The sequence below is a fragment of the Podarcis gaigeae genome (assembly GCF_964106915.1).
Source record: "Podarcis gaigeae genome assembly, chromosome: W".
Taxonomy (NCBI): Eukaryota; Metazoa; Chordata; class Lepidosauria; order Squamata; family Lacertidae; genus Podarcis; species Podarcis gaigeae.
Window position 1 is genome coordinate 17,473,583 of NC_139695.1, and position 22,909 is coordinate 17,496,491.

Sequence of the window (22,909 nt, forward strand, 5' to 3'; positions counted from 1 at the left end):
TAGCAGCAGCACCGCTACTGCCCTATCTGAAGCGTCCATCTCCACTATTAGTGGTTGATGAGGGTCTGCATGTGCCAGATACATCTCTGAAGAGAACATGGTTTTTAAACGTTGGAATGCCCGTCGCGCATCATTTGTCCACCGGCAGGTTTTTTTTGCCCCTGAGGCAATCAGTGAACGGTGCAGTCAGTCTTGAATAGGCAGGCACAAACCTACAATACTGGTTGGCGAACCCCAAAAATCTTTGTAAGTCCTTCTTTGTTTTGGGTTCCTGCCACAACATCAAGCAATATATACATTTCAAAGGGCTAGACTGATTATAAACAATGAACTGTCAGAACCTTTTGACATTTCTAAAGGGACAAGGCAGGGCTGCCCACTGACTCCCCTTCTCTTCATAACAGTGTTAGAAACACATTTAAAAGCAATTAGGGACGACCCAAAAATAGAAGGGAATAAAATCTGAAAAAGATCCTATAAGGTCAAGGCTTTTGCAGATGACCTGATAATTACAACAAAAAACCCATTAGAAAGTATTTTAAAACTGTTGGAGAAAATGAACGAATTCGGCCAATTATCCGGTTTCAAAATCAACAAAGAAAAAACAAAACTTATGGTGAAAAATTTGGATGCACAAGAAAAAGTAGAGTTGGAAAAAGAGACAGGATTAAAAGTTATGAACAAAGCCAGATACCTAGGAGTTTGGATTACTATGAAAAACATCAATCTTTATAAGGATTATTATATAAAGGCCTGGAATGGTATAAAAAAAGAGCTAGAGAGCTGGAATAGATTAAAACTGTCGTTATGGGGGAGAATCTCTACAATTAAAATGGTAGTCCTTCCGAAAATGTTGTTCCTTTTTCAAACCATTCCAGTTATTAATGGACTTAACTGTTTCAAAGAATGGCACAGGTATTTGGTTTTTATCTTTATCTTACATTTGGCAAGGTAAGAAACCCAGAATAAAATGTAAATTATTAACAGATTTAAAAGAAAGAGGTGGCTTCGCTTTGCCAGACTTTAGGTTGTACTACGAAGCAGCATGTTTTGTATGGTTAAAGCAAGCATGTCCAAAGTCTGTTTCGGCGGCCTAATCCTGCCCGCCAGTCGGTTTAATCCAGCCCATGTGGCAGTTTATTTCCTAGGGTAAAATCCTAAAAAAAAACCTCAACAACTTCAATCCTAAAAAAGCTCAACATCTTTCGGGTAAAATCAGGAAAAAAAGCTCAACAACTTCAATACTTCAATCCTGAAAAAAAAGGTCAACAAACAACTTTGGTTGGCCCTCACGGCCTTTCACTGGAAAGGATTGGATGATCTTAAAGAATACTAATTTACTGGATATAGAAGGATGGGACAATAAAGTAGGATGGAGGTGAGGAAAGAAAGAAGAGCTTTCCAGTTCTTTATCAGGCTGTGCATAATTAGCTGAGCTCTAAGTGGAAAGATACCAGTGAAGCTGAAAAAGTTTGCTGGTTTGTCTAAGGAGTAATCATCATTTCTTATTGGTGAGGAGGGAAAGAGGAAACAAAGTTGGAGACACAGTGCCTGCAATATCTGTAAAGTATCTTCAGCTGAGCCCTGAGAAGCTGTTAAGTCTCCACCTTTTGTTCACCAGCATATTGCCTTGTTGAAGCACTTACCATGATGTTATTTCAATACCATATTCAATGATACGGCGATTTATTTAACAGCCCTACTATCTGGGTACTTACTACTGTGTTCAGTACAGTTGTACCTTAGCTGACGAATGCCTTGGCAGTTGAATGTTTTGGCTCCCAAACGCCGCAAACCCGGAAGTGAGTGTTCCAGTTTGCGAACGTTCTTTTGGAAGCCGGACGTCCGGCGGGGTTTCTGCGGCTTCTGATTGGCTACAGGAAGCTCCTGTAGCCAATCCGAATCCACACCTTGGAAGTCTAACGGATTTCTGGAATGGATTCCATTCAGCTTCCATGGTATGACTCTATAACATTGTGTTAGGCTGCAATCTGAAATAGATTTGCTAAGGCATTTGCCTCCCTGAACATAGTGGGACTTATTTATCAGTAGACATGCTTAGAATACTACTATAAATTGAAGTGTTACTCATTTATAAATGTTTGTAGGTTGGTTACGCTATTATTTGCAAATCCTGTCATCCAAATAGCAACTGAGTCTACTTTCTTATTCCTCAGCTGGTCTGCTGGTAGGTACATAGGAAGCCACCTTATACTGAGTCAGACCATTGTTCCTTTTAGCCAGATATTGTCTATACTGACTGGTAGCAGCTCTCCAGGATTTCAAACAGGGTTCTCTCTCTGCTCTACTACGAGATGCTGGGGGTGGATGCTGATATTTGCGCTTGTTGTGAAATCTAGTAATAAGATAACTTTACATGTGCTTGCTAAAGAGGCTTGCATTGACTTCTGTATTAAGTGCTAAAGCATCATTCTAAGACATTTATCTTAGTACAAGTAGTAATTTCTATATACTTTTCTTTTCACAGTTTGTGGATGAGCATAGATGATTATGGATCCAGGTGGTGGAAGTCTTGGGTTGCAGACAGAGGAATGCAAAATGCCTCACACCATGATTATGCAGGATTTTGGTAAAACGACCTTTCATTTTTAACTCATGCTTGTTAATCTTTTGCAGTGTATAATGAATAAATAACCTGTGGCATAGGTGCCAAACATGACACAGGAAGTAGGCATTTCTGGCACTACTAAGCAGGAGCCTGAGGACGTAAAGGCCTGGCTGTAGCACAGGGGTTGGCTGGCATTCTTGACAACCTGTTCTATGTTGCACTGCTGCCAACTTGCTGCTTTAGTAGACCAGAGACTTGAGGGATGTGTATGGTAGAGTGGTGCTATCTTTACTTTGAGCTTGCCAAAAGGATGCCCAAACAATTATTGTTTATAATACTACTGTATTTATTTTTTGAAATAATGTAAGCTTCAGTATTGGATGGCAATTGAGAGTTAATTTTTTGTTTTAATTAATCATATTCTGTATACTAGGAGAGCAATCCTATAGTAAGTTCCACTGGGATGAGCAGGTTAGGATCCAGCTGATTTTCATCCGAGTCAGGAGGTTCCCAACACAGCCAGAGATACATTATTGTATCTCTCCCAGCTCAGCCAGAACCTAGCTGACTGAGCTGAGCTCAGCGGATCTTAAGATTATTTACTTAGTTACCAACCTTCTTCAAAAGATCTCAGGGTGGTTCATAAGATAAAAATACAAGATAAAAGCATAAATAGTTAAAACCAAACAACAAACAACAGCTCCCCCTCCCACAAACACATTTAAAATGCTGTGCAAAAGGGTATGACGGAAACAGGCTCAGTGAGCGCTCTCTCTCTCTCTCTCTCTCTCTCTCTCTGTGTGTGTGTGTGTACTTAGAATGGACCAGATATGGCTATCAAAAAACTGCCAGCCTAACCTATCCTTTCCTTCAGAAGACAATAACATGAGCTACCTATGGGGATCTTTTGAAGCTTAGTGGCTCAGCTATCATAACTTCTTAAAACTATAATTAAATGTATTGGAAGGTAGAGTAGTTTACCAGACTGTATTTGTGGTAAAAAATTACGTCTACACCACTTTGTTTGTTACCCAGGTGAGGGACCACCTTTTAAATAAAACATGGAACCAGGAAATTAATTTAAGTCCAGCATCCAGGAGGAACCCAGCTTTTATTATAGCTATTGCAAATAGGACAGAGCTCAACTTAACATGGTGGTTCTATCCAGTTAAGAAAAAGGTGTGCTACAAGGAGCATCAGAACAAGAGTTTTATAGACGCAGCACACAGAGTCATAAAACATCAAAATATAACATTGTTAAATTTTCTACATGCATCAAGAAAGGTTACAGGTCACGAGATGGTAAATACACAATACAAATGCAGCTGAAATTGCAACTTACACTGGCTTCTTCAGTCTCACTATTATTCAACCCTTTCATGGCAAGCGTCTTTAGTACTTAGTAGAGGAGCCTTTTGCTGCTACAGCCTACTGCAAACTAGATGCATTGCCAGACAACAGCTTCTGGCAGCGTTCCTGAGCTTCTGCGCATCTGCGAGTGCTGAAACCCAGAAGTAACCCGTTCCGGTACTTTTGGGTTCGGCGCAGTGTGCAACCCGAAAACATACAACCTAAAGCGTCTGTAACCCGAGGTATGACTGCAATATTCTTGGGTTTGTGTGCTGCAACCGCCTTCTTCAAATCCACCTGAGATTTTCTATGGGGTTCAGGTCAGGTGACACTGATGGCCACTGTAGAAGCTTCCAGGACTACTTCTGCAACCAAACCTTGGTGAAATTTGAGGTATGCTTGGGACCATTGCCCTGTTGGAAGGTCCAGTGACACCCAAACTTCACCTTCCTCACAGACAGCATGACGTTTCCTCCTAGGATTTCCCAATACTTCAATGAATCCATCCTGCCTTCCACACATTGCAAACTGCAAGTGGCAGAGGATGCAAAGCAGCCCCAGAGCATCACCAAGCCACCACCATGCTTCACTGTAGGCAGAGTGTTCTTTTCAGCGTGTGCTTCATTCTTCTTCCTCCAGACATAGCGCTGATCCATGGGGCCAAAAAGTTCCATTTTTTTTTCATCGCTCCACAGAACAGAATCCAAAAACTACTGTAGCTTATTTATATGATTTTGAGCTCATTGGAGCCAACTTTTCTTGAGCTTTTGGGTCAGCAGTGGTGTACGCCTTTGAGTTCTGGCATAGAAATGTTGGGGAAATGCCCTGGGGTGCCCCTGCAGCCCCCAAACTCTGAGCGTCCTCCGGTAATTATTCTGATAAAAAAAGAAAGAAATGGATCCAGAAAATCAGTTTTTTCCAAAAGCATCTGGATCTGGTCTGCGACCACTCAATCCAGAACCTTGTCCAGGACTGGGAGATTAGCAAGTGGCTGGTAGTTAGGTTTTCCAAATCCAGGGGAGGTTTCATAAGGAGTGGTTTTACCACTTCCTCCTACAAACAGGCAGGGACCACCCCCTCTCTTAAAGAGGCATTGATCACTGGATACATCAGTCTCCAAGAGTGGACCTTCCTAATGGGGGGGGGGGGAGGTGCTAACTGTTGGGAAAACGCCCTGGAGTGCCCCTGCAGCCCCCAAACTGTGAGCGTCCTCCGGTATTCGCAGCTCTGGAAAAGGCATTAACCTTCTTCAGTGCGCTTCAGCTACATATATCAACTGATATATGCACACTAATCTTCTGGCATAACAGCAAGAAGAACGAGACATTGTAGAGCTAATCTGCGTATTTATTTACACACTACATACAGACAAAGGAATTATTGCATCCTTTCTCTCCAGCTCTGAGAGAACAGACAGGTCAAAAGCAAAAGTTCAGTGTAACAGTACACATAGCGGAAGACATAAGACTGTCTTCCGTTCTCACACTCTTCCCAGACAGGCATGTGAATTATACCAATCACATCTGCAGCATCGGAGGCATGAAATAGTAACAAGAAATATGTGCCTTACTTTGCTCACTGAAACATCACTGCCTGCTACCACCAAGTCTTGCTGCAGCTCTTTTGCAGTCACTCAAGTGTTTTTCCCAGCCTGTCTTCTCAGAAATGTGGTTTCTGCTGCAGTTTGCTTCCTTTTTCTGCCCCATCCAGGTAGTGTAACCACCGTAACTTTGAACTTGGAAACTCTGCTTCCAATGGTGTCTTTAGGAACATTCAGTGCCTTCACTGTGTTCTTGTATCCTGCTCCTTGTTTGTGATGGGTGATGTTCTCTTGAACCATTCTCTTGACTTAGCCATATATCTAACATGCATCCAAATTTGACACTCCTCAACCCCCTAGCCAGCTCAGGTATTTCATGTGTTGCCCCTCAAGTACACCTGGTGCAACTAATGAAGCCCTTGGTTCATTGCATCAGGTGTGCTTGAGACAACACCTGTTGTATTTGTGCTGTTGTGAGGGATTCTATTCAGGGGGCTGAATAATAGCAAGACTAGAGAAGCCAGTATAAGTTGCAATTTCAGCTGCATTTAGGGAAACCACTTGAAGCATCTGTTGTGTGGAGCTATTTCAATTGCTTTTGTTTGATTCACTCACTGAAAACAGCTGGAAGTCTGTAAATTTTGATGATAAACATGATTTGCCATGGGGATTGAATTGCAACTGTATGTATACTTGCCATCTGCTCCCCCGCAATTACCTTTGGGTGTTCCAAGTGCCCAGACCATTTGGGCCTCAAATGTTACATTTCTATCACCGTTACCCTGGCAACTAGGCCTTTGGCAGGGTTGTTTACATTCCTTTCTCTATCTCACTTTCCTTGCCTCACCTATCTCCCAGGAAGCTTCAAGGATATGTTTGGATTTACACTCCAATGTTAATTAGAACAACATCCTTAATGATCATTTGTGCCACTTTCAGGGTTAGATGGGGTTTCTTGTTTATGGCCTCAAGAGCACGGGGGTTATAAAACGTTATAAAATGTAGGTGCACAGGAGCCATATATAAAAACTATTCAGTGATGTGTTCTATCTTTCTGAACTTTAAATGTCATTAATATTTGAAACAATTAAATCAAAATATACACCCTGGGTCTCTGATTCCTATGTCATATTCGTAGGATGTATTTCTTAGATGCTAATTGTAATGCTACAGCAATGCAACTATTAATGCTTTATCTCATTCACAATTGTTTCATAGTGGCTGGAATGACTGGTACTGCTCACGTTGATGGAGATCATATTGTTGTGTCAGTTCCTGAAGCTGTACTAGTTTCCAATTTTGTCACAGATGGGATCACCCTTGATCATGGCTTAGCCACAGAAGTTGTCCAAGGACCTGATATCATAACCGAAACTGATGTTACAGAAGGGGTGATAGTTCCTGAATCTGTGTTGGAAGCTGATGTATCTATTGAAGAAGCACTAGATACCCGTGATCATGTTTTGACTTCAGATATAGTAGCAGAAACTGTTGGCGTTCCTGATGAGGTTTTTGTGGCTGATCTTGTTACGAGTCCTGATGGACATTTGGAACATGTGGTACAAGATTCTGTGTCAGGATCTGACTCTCCCACAATGGTTTCAGAAGAGGTTCTTGTAACCAATTCAGATACAGAAACTGTGATTCAAACATCTGGCACTATTCCTGGTTCTACAGTTACTATAAAGACTGAAGATGAGGATGATGGCAAGAGCACATCAGAAGACTACTTAATGATATCTTGTAAGTTAAGTAAAGGTTTATACAACATTTGACTATTCAGACTAGAAATGATCCAATGATGAGAGGCTATGAAATATAATTGGTTGTGAGTATGATGTATTTTCCCAGTAAAATTTTGGCAGAAATAGTGTTATGCCAGTCGAAAAGTCAATACAGCTTAAATGTGGTTTGTAGTAAGTAAGTTAGTGCACATAAATCCACTCATATCCCCTCACTTATGGAAGACTGTTGGATCTAGCACAGGCTTCCATGGCCCAGAATGGGAGTGAAGGGATTTCTGCAAATTTTCCTTTCTCTGACAGTCACACACACTACATACTTCACTATTCCAAAGGGTTCCCCAACTCTTTTGAGCTGATTTTGGAGGGCTTGTAGGAGATTGCAGAGGAAAGAGTTGAGTTGGCTTCCTTCTGTCTTGGGAGACAATGGAGGAGTCTGAAAAAAATGACACTACCCTACTTTCCACTAAAACACCTGCTAAATCGAAGAGCCTTCTGTCACACGTGGCTCTAATACAACCCATATAATGAGATTTTGTTTTCACAGTTAGAGGTCCATGGGAATGATGCATCAGTCTAGAGTATATACATTCTGGGACCCATGGGAGCAGGACTTAATGGAAAACGTTATGAAAGAATCTCAAGAACACATATGACATAGCAGATTTGATTATTCCTTGAGCTCTTTAGCACACATTTCCAAATGGAGTACGTTACTCTACATTTTTAAAGGTTTTTTTCTTTTTTAAAAATCTAGATTTTATAATGACCTGTTTCAGGAAATTAATGGCAATACATAAATTGAAGCTCAGATACTCAATAAAAACAGCAGATTCTTATGGGACCTTAAAGACTATCAAAGTTACTGTGACATGAGCTTTTGTGAAATACCATTTATTTTATCAGATATAGGAAGTGTTATCAACTGCATGTGTGTCTTTCTCTGTGTGTATATATATATTTACACACACACTGTTGGGTTGGGGGCACGTGGGTGAAAGTGAGTGAGTGAGAGAGAGAGGGGTATGTGTTTGTTTTATACATACACATACTATCTGACTGCAACTCAGGATAACACTTCAAACATCTGATGAAGTGGACTGTAGTCCTGAAAAGCTTATACCATAAGAAATTTGTCCTTAAGGTGCCGTTGATTTTGCTGTAAGAGATGTGACACAAATAACATAAAACATCTTTTGTTTTTGTTTTTCAGGTTTGTGATGTTCAAACACCCACAGTGGATTGCTAGCTCTTGATCCTTATGATGGCACTGCATGTACATTACTGATGATCCTTCTTTCTTTTCTTCTTTGGCGATCACTCGTAGCCGAGTAAGATTGTCTTCCATAAACACAGTTTTAACAATGAGTCCGTAAATGGCTGTGGAGACCATTTCTGGATCCACACGTCCTTCCACAGTGGGGACATTGGTTTCCGGGTGGGAGTTGATCACGGTGTGGATTTGCCAAGCGTTCCTTCCTCTTAGCACGTTTCTCCCTTGCGTCCTGAGTTTGAGTGTCTTCAAAGCCCCTGACACCTTTGGTAAAGGCTGTTCTCCAACTGGAGCGCTCGCAGGCCAGTGTTTCCCACTTGTCAGTGTTTATACTACATTTTTTTAAGATTTGTCTTGAGACATTCTTTAAATCTCTTTTGTTGACCACCAGCATTAAGCTTTCCATTTTTAAGTTCGGAATAGAGTAGTTGCTTTGGAAGACGATCATCAGGCATCCGCACATGACCAGTCCAACGAAGTTGATCTTTGCTTCTTCCAGTACACTGGTATTAGTTCACCTGTCTTCCCAAGTGATGTGTGAAATTTTTTGGAGACACTGTTGATGGAATATTTCGAGGAGTTGGAGATGGCGTTTATAAGTGGTCCATGTTTCACAAGCATATAGTAAGGTTGGCAGTACAATAGCTTTGTAAAAAAGCATTTTGGTTTCCCTGCGAATGTCCTGATCCTCAAACATTGCAAACATTGCACTTCAGTCGGGAGAAAGCTGCACTCGCAGAACTCAGGCGATGCTGGATTTCAGCATCAGTGTTGGCCCTTGTGGAAAGATAACTGCCTAGGTAGGAGAAGTGATGGACATTTTGCAAGGTTACACCATTGAGTTGGATTTGTGGTGCTGCAGAGGGGTTATTTTGTACTTGTTGGTGCAGCACTTTGGTTTTTTGGATGTTGAGTGATAGGCCAAGCCTTTCGTAAGCTTCTGGAAAGATGTTTAGGATGGTCTGGAGGTCATCCTCTGAGCGTGCGCACACTACGTTGTCATCAGCATGCTGAAGCTCTATGACGGAAGTTACGGTAACTTTACTCTTTGATGATCCTATACTACCCACTACAGAACCACACTGGAGCTGTCTTTTAGGGGTAAGGTAATATTCCACCACGTGACCCGGAAGTGACGTGACCCGGAAGTGTCTCCGGATAGCGCTGGCCCCCGGCCTCTTGAGTGAGATGGGCGCACCAACCCCAGAGTCTGTCAAGACTGGCCCGCACGGGCAGGGGTACCTTTACCTTAATATTCCACCACCACCTTCCATAATTTATTTATTTTGTTTAACAGCATTTATAACTGCTTAATATTTAAAATTGATAAGCAGTATGCAGAAATGCAAACATTAAAATTGTATAATAAAATCAGAGAAAAATACAAAAATCTAGTAATAACAGGGCCCGTTCTTATGCTTATTACAATATAAGCAATATATTGGGCAACTTTTTCTTGGTGCTATTCCATTTCCCCTAGCAAGTCTGCCTTAATTGTAGTAGAATTCCACCACCCCAGTGATATCATTATGACAGTCTTGAAAGGCAGTGGAGTTTGTAACTAGCAATGTGTAGAACAACATTGTTGCTCCTGCTGCAGATCACATTTTCAGAAATTATTCTGAGACTCATAATATGCCATCCACATCTGGCATGTTGGCCAGAAGTTACCTAGCCTGTAAAATGGCATTGCTTATTTTGCAAATGTTATGAATTCATTCCTTTATTGTTTCCTTTGAGATAGATACTAGGGAAGGGGTTTTCCCCAAAAAATAAATAGCACAGCTGTAGAACTATGGCACATATCTCAAGGGCTTCTAGGATGGGTGTGATATCACCAGCATAGTACATGCTAAGACATCACATAAACTGGGAGCTGGCAATCTACAGTGAATCTGAACATCTCACACCTGGAAACAGCCAAGAAAGGTAAGTTAGAGGTGGCAAATAGTATTTTTCTTGATCTTTGGCAAACAGGCATTTCTGCAGCATTTATCTTCTAAATAATCTCTCCACAATTCATAGAATTGTAGAGTTGGAAAGGACCCCGAGGGTTATCTAGTCCAAACTCTAATGCAGGAATCTCTGCTAGATCATACATGACAGATGGCCATCCAACCTCTGCTTTAAAAACTGGAAGGAAGGAGAGTCCACCGCCTCATAAGGGGGTCTGTTCCACTGTTGAGCAACTCTTACTGTCAGAAAGTCAGAACCTCCTTTCTTGTAACTTGAATCCATTGGTTCGGGTCCTTGCCTCTGGAGCAGTGCCATCCTCCATGTAACACCCCTTGAGATCTTTGAAGATGGCTATCAGATCTCACCTCTGTCTCCTATTTACCAGACTAAATATACCTAACTCCTTCAACCGTTCTTCATAAGGCTTGGCTTCCAGACCCTTTATCATCTTGGTTGCCCTCCTCTGCACACATTCCAGATGGTCAATACCCTCCTTAAATTGTAATGCCCAGAACTGGACACAGTATTACAGGTGTGGTCTGACCAAGGCAAAATAGAGTGGTACTATTACTTCCCTTGATTGGGATACTACAGTGGTACCTCAGGTTAAGAACTTAATTCGTTCTGGAGGTTGGTTCTTAACCTGAAACTGTTCTTAACCTGAAGCATCACTTTAGCTAATGGGGCCTCCCGCTGCCACTGCGCCGCCACCGCACGATTTCTGTTCTCATCCTGAAGCAAAGTTCTTAACCCGAGGTACTATTTCTGGGTTAGCGGAGTCTGTAACCTGAAGCGTCTGTAACCTGAAGCGTCTGTAACCCGAGGTACCACTGTATACTTCTTTGTGCTGAGAGCAACAATATGATATTGATAATTTGCATTAGCAGTAATTTGCTCAGTTTTTTCTCTGGGCTTACTGTGTGGACCAGACCAGAAAGTAATAGGCCCACAACTATCGAAAATCAAGTAAAATTTCTAGATATTCTAAATGACTCTGTCTAGAAGAGTTGGTGTTGGAATGAACTTGGGGGGGGGGGGCAAACCTGCACTTAATCTTGAATGGTGCCCAGGATGTAAGTTTTATTGAGGCAATTTGGAGCAGTGGCCATAGTGCTATTAAATTAAATAAGCATGCAAATAGCCAGTTGCCAAAAAAATCCAACATGCTCACATTTGATTTCAAAAGAGGATACTTCCATTAAATGAGGAGACTGGCAAAAAGGAAGCTGAAAGCCAAAGTCAGCAGAGTCAAATCACTCCAAAACGCTTGTGAGTTGTTGAAAAATACACTATTAGAAACTCAATTGGCATGTATAGGGCAGTTGAGGCAAGGTACCATGAGGGCCCAGGAGACACCAGCATGGTTAATGAGCAGTCAAAGAAGCAATTATAGGAAAGGCAGCTTCTTTCCTTTGGGTCATTAGTGGTGTATGCCTTGGAATTCTGGCATGGAAACCAGTGTTAGAAACATATGAAATCACTTCCAGTCTGCTGCGAAGGATAATGGCGGTGTGCTGGGTGTCGTCTGCGACACGGAGCTGGCAGGAAAGGCTTGGAGGGCAGCTGTGGATCTCAGCACATCCCCAACCCCCCCCCCCCCACAGGAGAGTGGGGACCTGAGGGTTCCAGCAGAGTGAAAAATCTCGCCTCTCCCCAATCATCTCCCGGCCGCTGCTGTGCGCGCGGGAGGGATGGGGAAGAGACTTGAGATCGCTCTCAGCATCAACGCAGCCTGCTGCCGAAGCTATGATGTGTCACCAGAAGCAGCAGACAGATTCGAGGTAAAAGTCAATAAAATATTTTAAACGTGGAATTAGACTCTAAATTTACTATTGGCAAAACGGAAGCAAAACAGGAAGTCAGCTTCCGATATTTGCGGACAGGCTCTGCAAAGGGAACTTTTTTGTGAATGGGACTCAGATTCTGCTTATAGCAAAGGGGAACTGTTAACACTCAACTTTGACTGGATGGATGGTTACATTCTAACGGCTTGCAACTTTAACTGTATCCAGATACCTAGTGAGATACAAATGGAACTTTACTGACTGCTGGTGGTTTTAGCAATTTTATATAAAAATTTGGAGGAGCTAAAGAAGAAAAGGGGGAGGAGAGGAAAGGAAGCCTGCAGGGAACTCTTGCACATTTGGGGGGTAACCCCCCCCCAAAGTGGAAAATAGCCTGGAACAGCTTCCCAAGCATTCTGAACCCCCCCCAAAAAAAAACCTGAAAGAGCTCCCCAAATAAGATTTTCTGATTAAAAATCCGGCCTGTTTGTGAGCTTGAAGACATGCCATGGGATTACAATAAAAATAAAAAGGAACTATGAGTCTTGGAACTTTCGCAAACCATAATGATTTGAGACCTTGCAAGTAGATAAGTACAATTTAAAGAACAATGTTTCTTCTACTCCTTTTCTCTAAAAGACAATAACAGGAAAATGGACTGGCCTAACATTTATACCACTTTCTCTGCCTTTTGGAATATTAATGAACTATTTCTCTCTTTCACTACACAATATTGTATTTGTATATTTTATATTTCTTGATCTAATGGAAATTTGGGGTTTGTTTTTTTACATTTCCCTTTTGCTTTGGTGATAAAAGTATTTGTTACAGTGTGGTGGGGAGGGAGAAAGCAGACAAAAGGGAAAGGGAAACCAAGAGAGATCCGGGGGGGGGGGGGGTCAGTCTCACGGCTGAATAGACTCAGAGCCTGCAGGTGTGACCTTGATCAATTCACACAATACTGGGAACCAACAGATAAGAAATGTCTGGAACAGACAGAGTAACAACAAGGAAAGCTACTGCTTCCGCTGCTACGGCAGCTACTAGATGGACCAGCGTACAGCTTGGTGACAATGGGAATAAGGGAGAGAAAGAACAGACAGATCTTTTTGCATTGTCAGTGTGGTGTAGTGGTTAAGAGTGGTAGACTCATAATCTGGGGAACCAGGTTCGCGTCTCCGCTCCTCCACATGCAGCTGCTGGGTGACCTTGGGCTACTCACACTTCTTTGAAGTCTCTCAGCTCCACTCACCTCTCAGAGTGTTTGTTGTGGGGGGGGGGAGGGAAAGGAGAATGTTAGCTGCTTTGAGACTCCTTCGGGTAGTGATAAAGCGGGATATCAAATCCAAACTCCTCCTCCTCCTCCTCCTTGTAGCTTTCGGAATTTAGAAAAGAGATGTTGAACTCAATGAAAGAATTTACACAACAGGTCCGCAGTGATATGGAAAAATCTAACTTATCACTGAAGGAAGAAGTACATAGAGACATTGAGAACTCAAATAAAGTTTTGAAAGAACAGTTTGGGATATCGGGAGATAAGGTCAACAACTTGGAAACAAAAGTAGACAAATTAGAAAAACTAAGAGGAGGTCACAGAAGTAAAAGAGAAACAAAAAGGGGTGTTGGGATTGGTACAAGTGGTTCAAGAGAAACAGAATGACTTAGAGGTTCAGGTTCTACTTTTGCGATTACAAGAGACTCTGACTCTGAGCCAATTCTAGAGACATATGTGATGCAGACAATTTCAGAATGGATGGAGGAAAGCACAGACTGGTTGGACGGCCTGGTAGAAAGCTGTGTTAGAATTAAATCATTTCAGAGTAGAGAACGGAAGCAGCCAGGATACATTTTTCTAACAGTGACAAAAAAAGTGAAGGACGCAATCCTTCAGAGCAGTTTTGAAAATGATCTCGTGGTTGCTGGGCAGAAAGTAGACATTTTTAGAGAGATTCCGCTGAAACTGAGATTAAGAAGAACAAAATATAGGTGTTTGACAACGGTTCTTTGGAGAGCCGACATCAGATACAAATGGGAATTCCCAGAGGGCATTTCCTTTACATACATGAAGAGGAGATATAGACTGACATCAGAATTTCAGGCGAGAGAATTTCTGGACAAAAACAGGAGAGACTTAGATCCCAAACAAGATAGGGGATACCACCCAAGCTGAGCAAAAGAAAGTTCTAGAACATCTAGCACTGGAAGAGGCTGCATCAGGGAAAGTAGATACTGTAACTGACTCTGAAAATGGCCAATCTTAAATTAACTGAGTTGGAAAATAAATGGTTTAAACTGTGAAGCCAAACGTCATTGGATTGAACATGTAATAGCAAAACAGAAATTAGATATAATTTGTCTCCAAGAGACACATATTGCAAAAAAGCACAAAAAGGTCTTAATTAATAAAAAAAATAGGTATGGATTTCATCTCATCAGATAAAACAAATAGCCTTTTATATTAATCCTGCACTTGAACCCAATTTGATTCAGAAGGATGAAAAAGGTAGAATTCTAATAATACAAGTTAAAATTCAGGGAGAGGAAGTGATACTGGTTGGCATTTATGCACCCAATGACAAGAAAGCATTAGAAACAGAATTAGAATTAGAAACAGAATTACTTGAATTCACAGATCAAAAGATCATTCTAATGGGAGACTTAAATGGAGTTCCATCTCTAGTTAAAGACAGATCAGCCAGGAAAAAATAGACTTCTTGTTTAGTCGTGTCCGACTCTTTGTGACCCCGTGGACCAGAGCACGCCAGGCACTCCTGTCTTCCACTGCCTCCCGCAGCTTGGTCAAACTCATGCTGGTAGCTTCGAGAACACTGTCCAACCAGCTTGTCCTCTGTCAACCCCTTCTTCTTGTGCCCTCCATCTTTCCCAACATCAGGGTCTTTTCCAGGGAGTCTTCCCTTCTCATGAGGTGGCCAAAGTATTGGAGCCTCAGCTTCAGGACCTGTCCTTCCAGTGATCACTCAGGGCTGTTTTCCTTAAGCATGGATAGGTTTGATCTTTTTGCAGTCCATGGGACTCTCAAGTGTCTCCTCCAGCACCATAATTCAAAAGCATCAATTCTTTGGTAATCAGCCTTCTTGATGGTCCAGCTCTCACTTCCATACATCACTACTGGGAAAACCATATCTTTAACTGTATGGACCTTTGTCGGCAAGGTGATGTCTCTGCTTTTTACGATGCTGTCTAGGTTTGTCACTGCTTTTCTCCCAAGAAGCAGACGTCTTTTAATTTCGTGACTGCTGTCACCATCTGCAGTGATCATGGAGCCCAAGAAAGTAAAATCTCTCACTGCCTCCATTTCTTCCTCTTCTATTTGCCAGGAGGTGATGGGCCCAGGAGGTGATGTAGACTGATCTTCTCCAATCCTCTGGCCACTGCTGAGTTTTCCAAACTTGCTGGCATATTGAGTGCAGCACCTTAACAGCATCATCTTTTAAAATTTTAGATAGTTCAGCTGGACTATCATCACTTCCACTGGTATTGTTATTAGCACTGCTTTCTAAGGCCCATTTGACTTCACTCCCCAAGATGTCTGGCTCAAGGTCAGCAACCACACTACCTGGGGTGTACGAGACATCCATATTTTTCTGGTATAATTCCTCTGTGTATTCTTGCCACCTCTTCTTGATGTCTTCTGCTTCTGTTAGGTCCTTACCACTTTTGTCCTTTATTATGGAAATCTTTGCACGAAATGTTCCTTTCATAGCTCCAATTTTCTTAAACAGGTCTCTGGTTTTTCCCATTCTATTGTTTTCCTCTATTTCTTTGCATTGCTCGTTTAAGAAAGCCTTCTTGTCTCTCCTTGCTATTTTTTGGAAATCTGCCTTCAATTTCCTGTATCTTTCACTATCTCCCTCGCATTTTGCTTGCCTTCTCTCCCCCGCTATTTGTAAGGCCTCATTGGACAGCCACTTTGCTTTCTTACATTTCCTTTTCATTGGGATGGTTTTCTTTGCTGCCTCCTGTATAATGTTGCGAGCCTCCATCCATAGTTCTTCAGGCACTCTGTCCACCAAATCTAAATCCTTAAACCTGTTCCTCACTTCCACTGTGTATTCATAAGGGATTTGATTTAGATTGTATCTTACCGGCCCAGTGGTTTTTTCCTACTTTCTTCAGTTTAAGCTTGAATTTTGCTATAAGAAGCTGATGATCTGAGCCACAGTCAGCTCCAGGTCTTGTTTTTGCTGACTGTATAGAGCTTCTCCATCTTTGGCTGCAGAGAATATAATCAATCTGATTTCGATGCTGCCCATCTGGTGATGTCCATGTGTAGAGTCGTCTCTTGTGTTGTTGGAAAAGAGTGTTTGTGATGACCAGCTTGTTCTCTTGGCAGAACTCTATTAGCCTTTGCCCTGCTTCGTTTTGAACTCCAAGGCCAAGCTTGCCGGTTGTTCCTTTTATCTCTTGATTCCCTACTTTAGCATTCCAATCCCCTATAATGAGAAGAACATCCTTCATTGGTGTCATTTCTAGAAGGTGTTGTAAATCTTCATAGAATTGGTCAATTTCAGTTTCTTCAGCACCAGTAGCTGGTGCATAAGCTTGGATTACTGTGATGTTAAAAGGTCTGCCTTGGATTCGTATCGAGATCATTTTGTCATTTTTGAGATTGCATCCCAGTACAGCTTTTGCCACTCTTTTGTTTACTATGAGGGCCAATCCATTTCTTTTACGGGATTCTTGCCCACAGTAGTAGATATGATGCTCATCCGAACTGAATTCGCCCATTCCCGTCCATTTTAGTTCACTGATGCCCAGGATGTCAATGTCCTCCGCTCTTCCTCAGTAGCATGTTGGACGCCTTCCGACCTGAGGGGCTCATCTTCCAGCATCATAACTTTTATATGCCTGTTGTCTTTGTCCATGGAGTTTTCTTGGCAGGGATACTGGAGTGGCTTGCCAGTTCCTGCTCCAGGTGGATCACGTTTGGTCAAAACTCTCCATTATGGCCTGTCCATCTTTGGTGGCCCCACATGGCATAGCTCATAGCTTCTCTGAGTTATTCAAGCCCCTTTGCCACGGCAAGGCAGTGATCCATGAAGGGGGGGGGGAAGAGACTAAGGAAGGCAACTTGTCAAAAACCTTTTTTGATATGACTCAAAATCTAAGTTTGATAGATTTATGGAGAATGAGACATATGTTTGATGAAGAGTATACCTTTTACAGCCATGTAGATGACAGCAGCTCAAGAATAGACTCTGTATGGATTTCCAAAGAATTGGAAATAAGAGTCAAAAAATTGAAATTAATCCCAGAACCTTTTCAGACCACAATTCCTTGATTATGGAACTACAAAAAGAAAGCCAAATTTCTTTTAGATGGAGATTGAATGATGATTTATTAGATGACCAAAAATTTGTTGAAAAAGAAAAAAAGACCCTTGGATTATTTTGAAATAAGCAGTCAAGGGCAAACAAAATTACAGATGGTCTGGGACGCAAGCAAGGCTGTAATGAGAGGACTCTTTATACAACAAAACTCATTTAAAAGGAAATTGAGGGAGAAAAAGAAAAAAGGAATTTTAGAGGAAATTATGAAAAAGGAGAAACAGCTACCAAACAAAGCAAATAAAGAGGCAGTAAAACAAGCAATTAAAACACTACAAACTCAATACTCAATGATCATAAACGAGGAAATTAGCTGGAAAATAAAAAGGGTAAAACAAAAATATTTTGAGCATGCAAATAAACCAGGAAAGTTGTTAGCCTGGCAGCTGAAAAAAAGTGAACAAAGGAACTCCATAAACAAAATTAACATAAATGGCAGAATCACAGACAAGTTGAAGGAAATAAGAGAAGGATTTGTTAAATATTTTTCTGAGCTGTATAGACAAGGGAAAGAAAAAAACATTTAAGATAGAAGACTATATCAGAAGTAGTAATATGCCACACATAAAATAACAAAGGATCATTCTTAACTCTCAGATAAAAATGCAAGAATTGCTTGCGGCAATATAAAGCTCTAAAAATGGCAAGTCTTCAGGCCTGGATGGCTTTACGGCAAAAACATTGCCACTTTCTTTTCATTTTTAGCCTCCAGGTATTCTATTATATTCAGAATATTCCTTATATTCTCCTTCATTTGTCTGCCTGGTAAAAACCCTGCCTGATCATGATATATATACTCATTTAATATTTTTTTAAATCTAATTTCTAATCTAATATATTTGCGAACAATTTGTAATCATTGTTTAACAAGGAGATAGGCCTATAGTTTTTAATTTGCAGTAAGTCTGCATCTTGTTTTGGAATTATTGTTATATAGGCCTGTTTCCATGTTTCTGGGATTTTGCCTGTATTCAATATTTCATTCATGACATCTTTCAATGGTATGAGCTTTCGTGTGCATGCACACTTCTTCAGATACACATGTGTATCTGAAGAAGTGTGCATGCACACGAAAGCTCATACCAAGAACTGACTTAGTTGGTCTTTAAGGTGCTACTGGAAGGAATTTTTTTTGTTTTGACTATGGCAGACCAACACGGCTACCTATCTGTAATCTTTCAATGGGTTCACTAATTGTTCATTTAATTTCTTATAATATTTCGCCCTCCCAGACCTTAAATTGTATTATGAATCTGCTTGTTTGATATGGATCAGGGACTGGATGAGGTTGGATAAGCAAGAGTCATTATAATTAGAAGGACATGACAACAGATTTGGTTGGCACGCATATTTATGGTACAGGAAAAATTAAGGATGACATGTTTATGCATAATATGTTTTCTTTAAATTTCTAATAAAAATGTATTTAAAAAAAGAAACATGAAATCTAGGAGCTAAATGCTGCCTTAAACCTAGGTTATGTGAGGAGAATCAGAACTTACAGGGTTAAACAGTTCTGTGTGACGTCTCACATTCTGAGGCGTGGTTTTGTTCACATACGGGAATCTTTCTTTGTGTGTGAGTTGCTTTCGTTTTTGGCTGTCGAGCTGAGAAGATGTCCGCTCGATCGCCGGTCTGATTTATGATGTTTTTCTACTCATTAAAGACTGTTTTAGATTACTGTATTTTTCGCTCTATAACACGCAGATTTGTTCTCCTAAAAAGTAAGGGGAAATGTCTGTGCGTGTTATTGAGCGAATGTGTGGTCCCTGGAGCCGACTGGCCCGAGTGCAGGGGCAAAAATCAGGCAAAAATCCGATTGCACGAGTGAGGAAGCTGTTGCTTTTCTGCATTCTGCCTCAGGGTCTTACTGCCCACCCTCTTCTGTTTCGGTTGCTGTTTGCTCAAACGGAACAAAGAGCAGGCAAATCCCCTCCCTTCCAGGCAAGCAGAGGGGAAAGGAAAGGATCGCGTCCTTCTAATTCCTCTCGGTGCTCCGGTGCTGCTGTGTCCAGGGAAGCATTTTAGGGACTCGCAGTCAGCCGGAAAACATGCAGGTGGGAGAGAGAGGGGGGGCTGGCTTGGGTGGATGGGTGGGGGAAAACTTTTGCCTTCCTTTCCTCCCTCCCATTAAATCCCTCTCCTGCATTCTTAGCCAGCTGCTTCTCTGCACACCCCTCTCGTGCTCCTTGTCCCTTCTGTGTTTTTCCTTCCCTCCCCACTTAAAACGTGGTTACAGAGCATGGCTCCACATGGATCCTCAGGATCTTTGCATTGGTTCACCCCAAATTCACCATCAGATCACATAGCATGCCCATGGCTACAGCCTGCACCAAAAAAATCACACACCCACTGTTGCCTGGGGCTGCAATGGTGCAAAAACGTGGTTACAAAGCATGGGTCCACAGGGATTCTCAGGATCTTTGCATTGGGTTGTCTGTGGCCACAGCATGAGGCACAAAAATGATACATCCACTGTTTGTTTCAGAATTCCCCCCCCCCCCCCGTTTTCCTCTAAAAACGATGTGTGTGTTATGGTCAGGTGCGTATTATAGAGGGAAAAATACGGTAGCAGAAGCCTGCGTACAGTCTTTGATTTATCACCCACACACAAGGCACAAGGGGAAGCGTGCCGGGCGCCATTACATTCCAGCAGGTTATGGGTGCAACAACGGAATGCCTAGGCATGGTTTTTTATAACGAGATACAAAGCTGAAAATGAATGAACTGCAGCTAATTTTTTATCTTCATTTTTCACATGGTTTAGCCCACCCCCCTAATATTATTAAGAGGGTCTCTTCAGTTTTCAGAGTGGCAGCTGGAAGTGGGGAGGCAGAAAAAGCTCCTCCTTTCATTCCACCCTGCAGTTTTTATCTGAAATTTTAGGTGCAGTACTGCACCCAGAGCTCAGAAACTGCTCACTCTAATGAAATTCTGTCGCAAAATGCATCTAGAACAATGGGAGTTTCAAACACTGATGGATACCTTCTGCATTTAGTATGCGCCTTACTGTGCTCACTGAAACATCAGTGCCTGCTACCACCAAGTCTTACTGCAGCTCTTTTGCAGTCACTCAAGGGTTTTCCCCAGCCTGTCTTCTCAGAAATGTGGTTTCTGCTGCAGTTTGCTTCCTCTTTCTGCCCCATCCAGATAGTGTAACCACCGTAACTTTGAACTTGGGAACTATGCTTCCAATAGTGTCTTTAGGAACATTCAGTGCCTTCACTGTGTTCTTGTATCCTGCTCCTTGTTTGTGATGGGTGATGTTCTCTTCTCTTACCTTCTTGAACCATTCTCTTGACTTAGCCATATATCTAACATGCATCCAAATTTGACACTCCTCAACCCCCTAGCCAGCTCAGGTATTTCATGTGTTGCCCCTCAAGTACACCTGGTGCAACTAATGAAGCCCTTGGTTCATTGCATCAGGTGTGCTTGAGACAACACCTGTTGTATTTGTGCTGTTGTGAGGGATTCTATTCAGGGGGCTGAATAATAGCAAGACTAGAGAAGCCAGTATAAGTTGCAATTTCAGCTGCATTTTGGGAAACCACTTGAAGCATCTGTTGTGTGGAGCTATTTCAATTGCTTTTGTTTGATTCGCTCACTGCAAACAGCTGGAAGTCTGTAAATTTTGATGATAAACATGATTTGCCATGGGGGTTGAATAATTTCAATTGCAACTGTACATGTTGGCCTTACTGGGTTTTATTTAGGATAAATGGGTCTTCCTGGATTAAAATGTAACAGAATAAAGAAGACTTGAAACCATAATATCAGTTACTTCACGTATTTCTTCAAAAAGTTATTCAGTTAAAGGGTACCTGAAAAGCTAGTCAGGCTTTTCTTTTAAAAATGTGTTCCAAAACAGTTTCAGCTTGTTTGAACCATCATTGACTGGCTTTGATCTGTATGGACAAGCTGTGGCTTCTTGTCCAGGGCTCAGTGATGAGTTGAGACTCAGTATTACTTCAGCTCTGGTGTTAATCAGTTGGCATCGTTGTGCTCCCATTATTTTATTGTCATCTTGGTGGGAATACACAAGTTAACTATTTTACCAAATTTTTACTGTGAATCTGACATGTACTACCGTATTTTTCGCACCATAGGACGCAGTTTTTCCGTCTTAAAAACTAAGGGGGAAAGTCTGTGCATCCTATGGAGCAAATGCAGGGGGGGAGGCAAGCAGGAAAAGCCCCCAAGAGCCACACACAAGCTTCGCGCGGCTCTTGCAGGCTTTTCCCCAGGAGGGAGAAGGGACTGACGTGACCAACCAGTCCCTTCTCCCTCCTCTAGAAAAGCCTTGCACAATCTCTCCAGTTGTGGGAGGCTGCGCAAGGCTAAAGAGGAAGCCCGGGCAACGAGCGCGATCCATCCCGCTCGCTGCCCGGGCTTCCTCTTTAGCCGTGCGCGCCTCTCCAGCCACGGGAGGCTGTGCAAGGCTAAAGAGCAAGCCGGGGCAGCGAGTGGGATGGATATTTTTTTCCTTGATTTCCCCCTCTAAAAACTAGGTGCATCCTGTGGTCCAGTGCGTCCAATAGAGCGAAAAATACGGTAATATATTTTCACTAAAGACTTGCTGTAAAAGAAAAAAAAAGTGTTGTGTTGATGTAATCCTTTCAGTAAAATTGGTCACTAGAATAATTTGTTGACCCATCTAGTTGGGATGTACTTAAGGTAGGGTAAAAAGGTAAAGGGACCCTTGACCATTTGGTCCAGTCGCGGACGACTCTAAGGTTGCGGCACTCATCTTGTTTTATTGGCCGAGGGAGCTGGCGTACAGCTTCCGGGTCATGTGGCCAGCATCACCCTTTGGTTACATCAGACTAAATCCATGCAACTATTTCACATTTTAAAGCAGTATATAGGGATAATAAATTTTAGCACCACTACCTACTGTATGAACTCTAGACAGCAAGTACAGTGGTACAGATGCTTCAGGTTACATACGCTTCAGGTTACAGACTCCGCTAAACCAGAAATAATTACCTTGGGTTAAGAACTTTGCTTCAGGATGAGAACAGAAATCGTGCGGTGGTGGCGCGGAGGAGGCCCCATTAGCTAAAGTGGTGCTTCAGGTTAATAACAGACCTCCAGAACGAATTAAGTTCTTAACCCGAGGTACCACTGTAGTGTCTAAACTACACCTTACAGTTCCACATTTAAATATTACTAATATAGATTGGATTAGGGCTGGGTGATGTCAGCTTTTCAACATCGCAATGTATCACCAGCCAAACATTTGCGATATGACTATACATTGCAATGTTGAAAAGGAAGGGATGCAACAGACACACACAGCAAACTAGGAAAGGGGAAGGACAAGCACTGTTTCCCTGGTTTGCAT

The 22,909-nt window shown here is 42.0% G+C and overlaps 1 protein-coding gene across 7 annotated transcripts in view; it reads left to right on the forward strand.

Annotated features, from left to right (window-relative positions):
• Positions 1–22,909, forward strand: part of LOC310835933 (zinc finger protein 711-like) — a 68,408-nt gene that overhangs the window by 5,899 nt on the left and 39,600 nt on the right. For all 7 annotated transcript variants that reach the window (XM_083720882.1, XM_083720884.1, XM_083720888.1 and 4 more), the window contains exons 2-3: positions 2,489–2,590; positions 6,678–7,202. In XM_083720882.1, coding sequence (XP_083577008.1) covers positions 2,506–2,590; positions 6,678–7,202 — 610 coding nt within the window. In that variant the 5' untranslated portion in view covers positions 2,489–2,505. The remainder of the gene's footprint in view (positions 1–2,488; positions 2,591–6,677; positions 7,203–22,909) is intronic.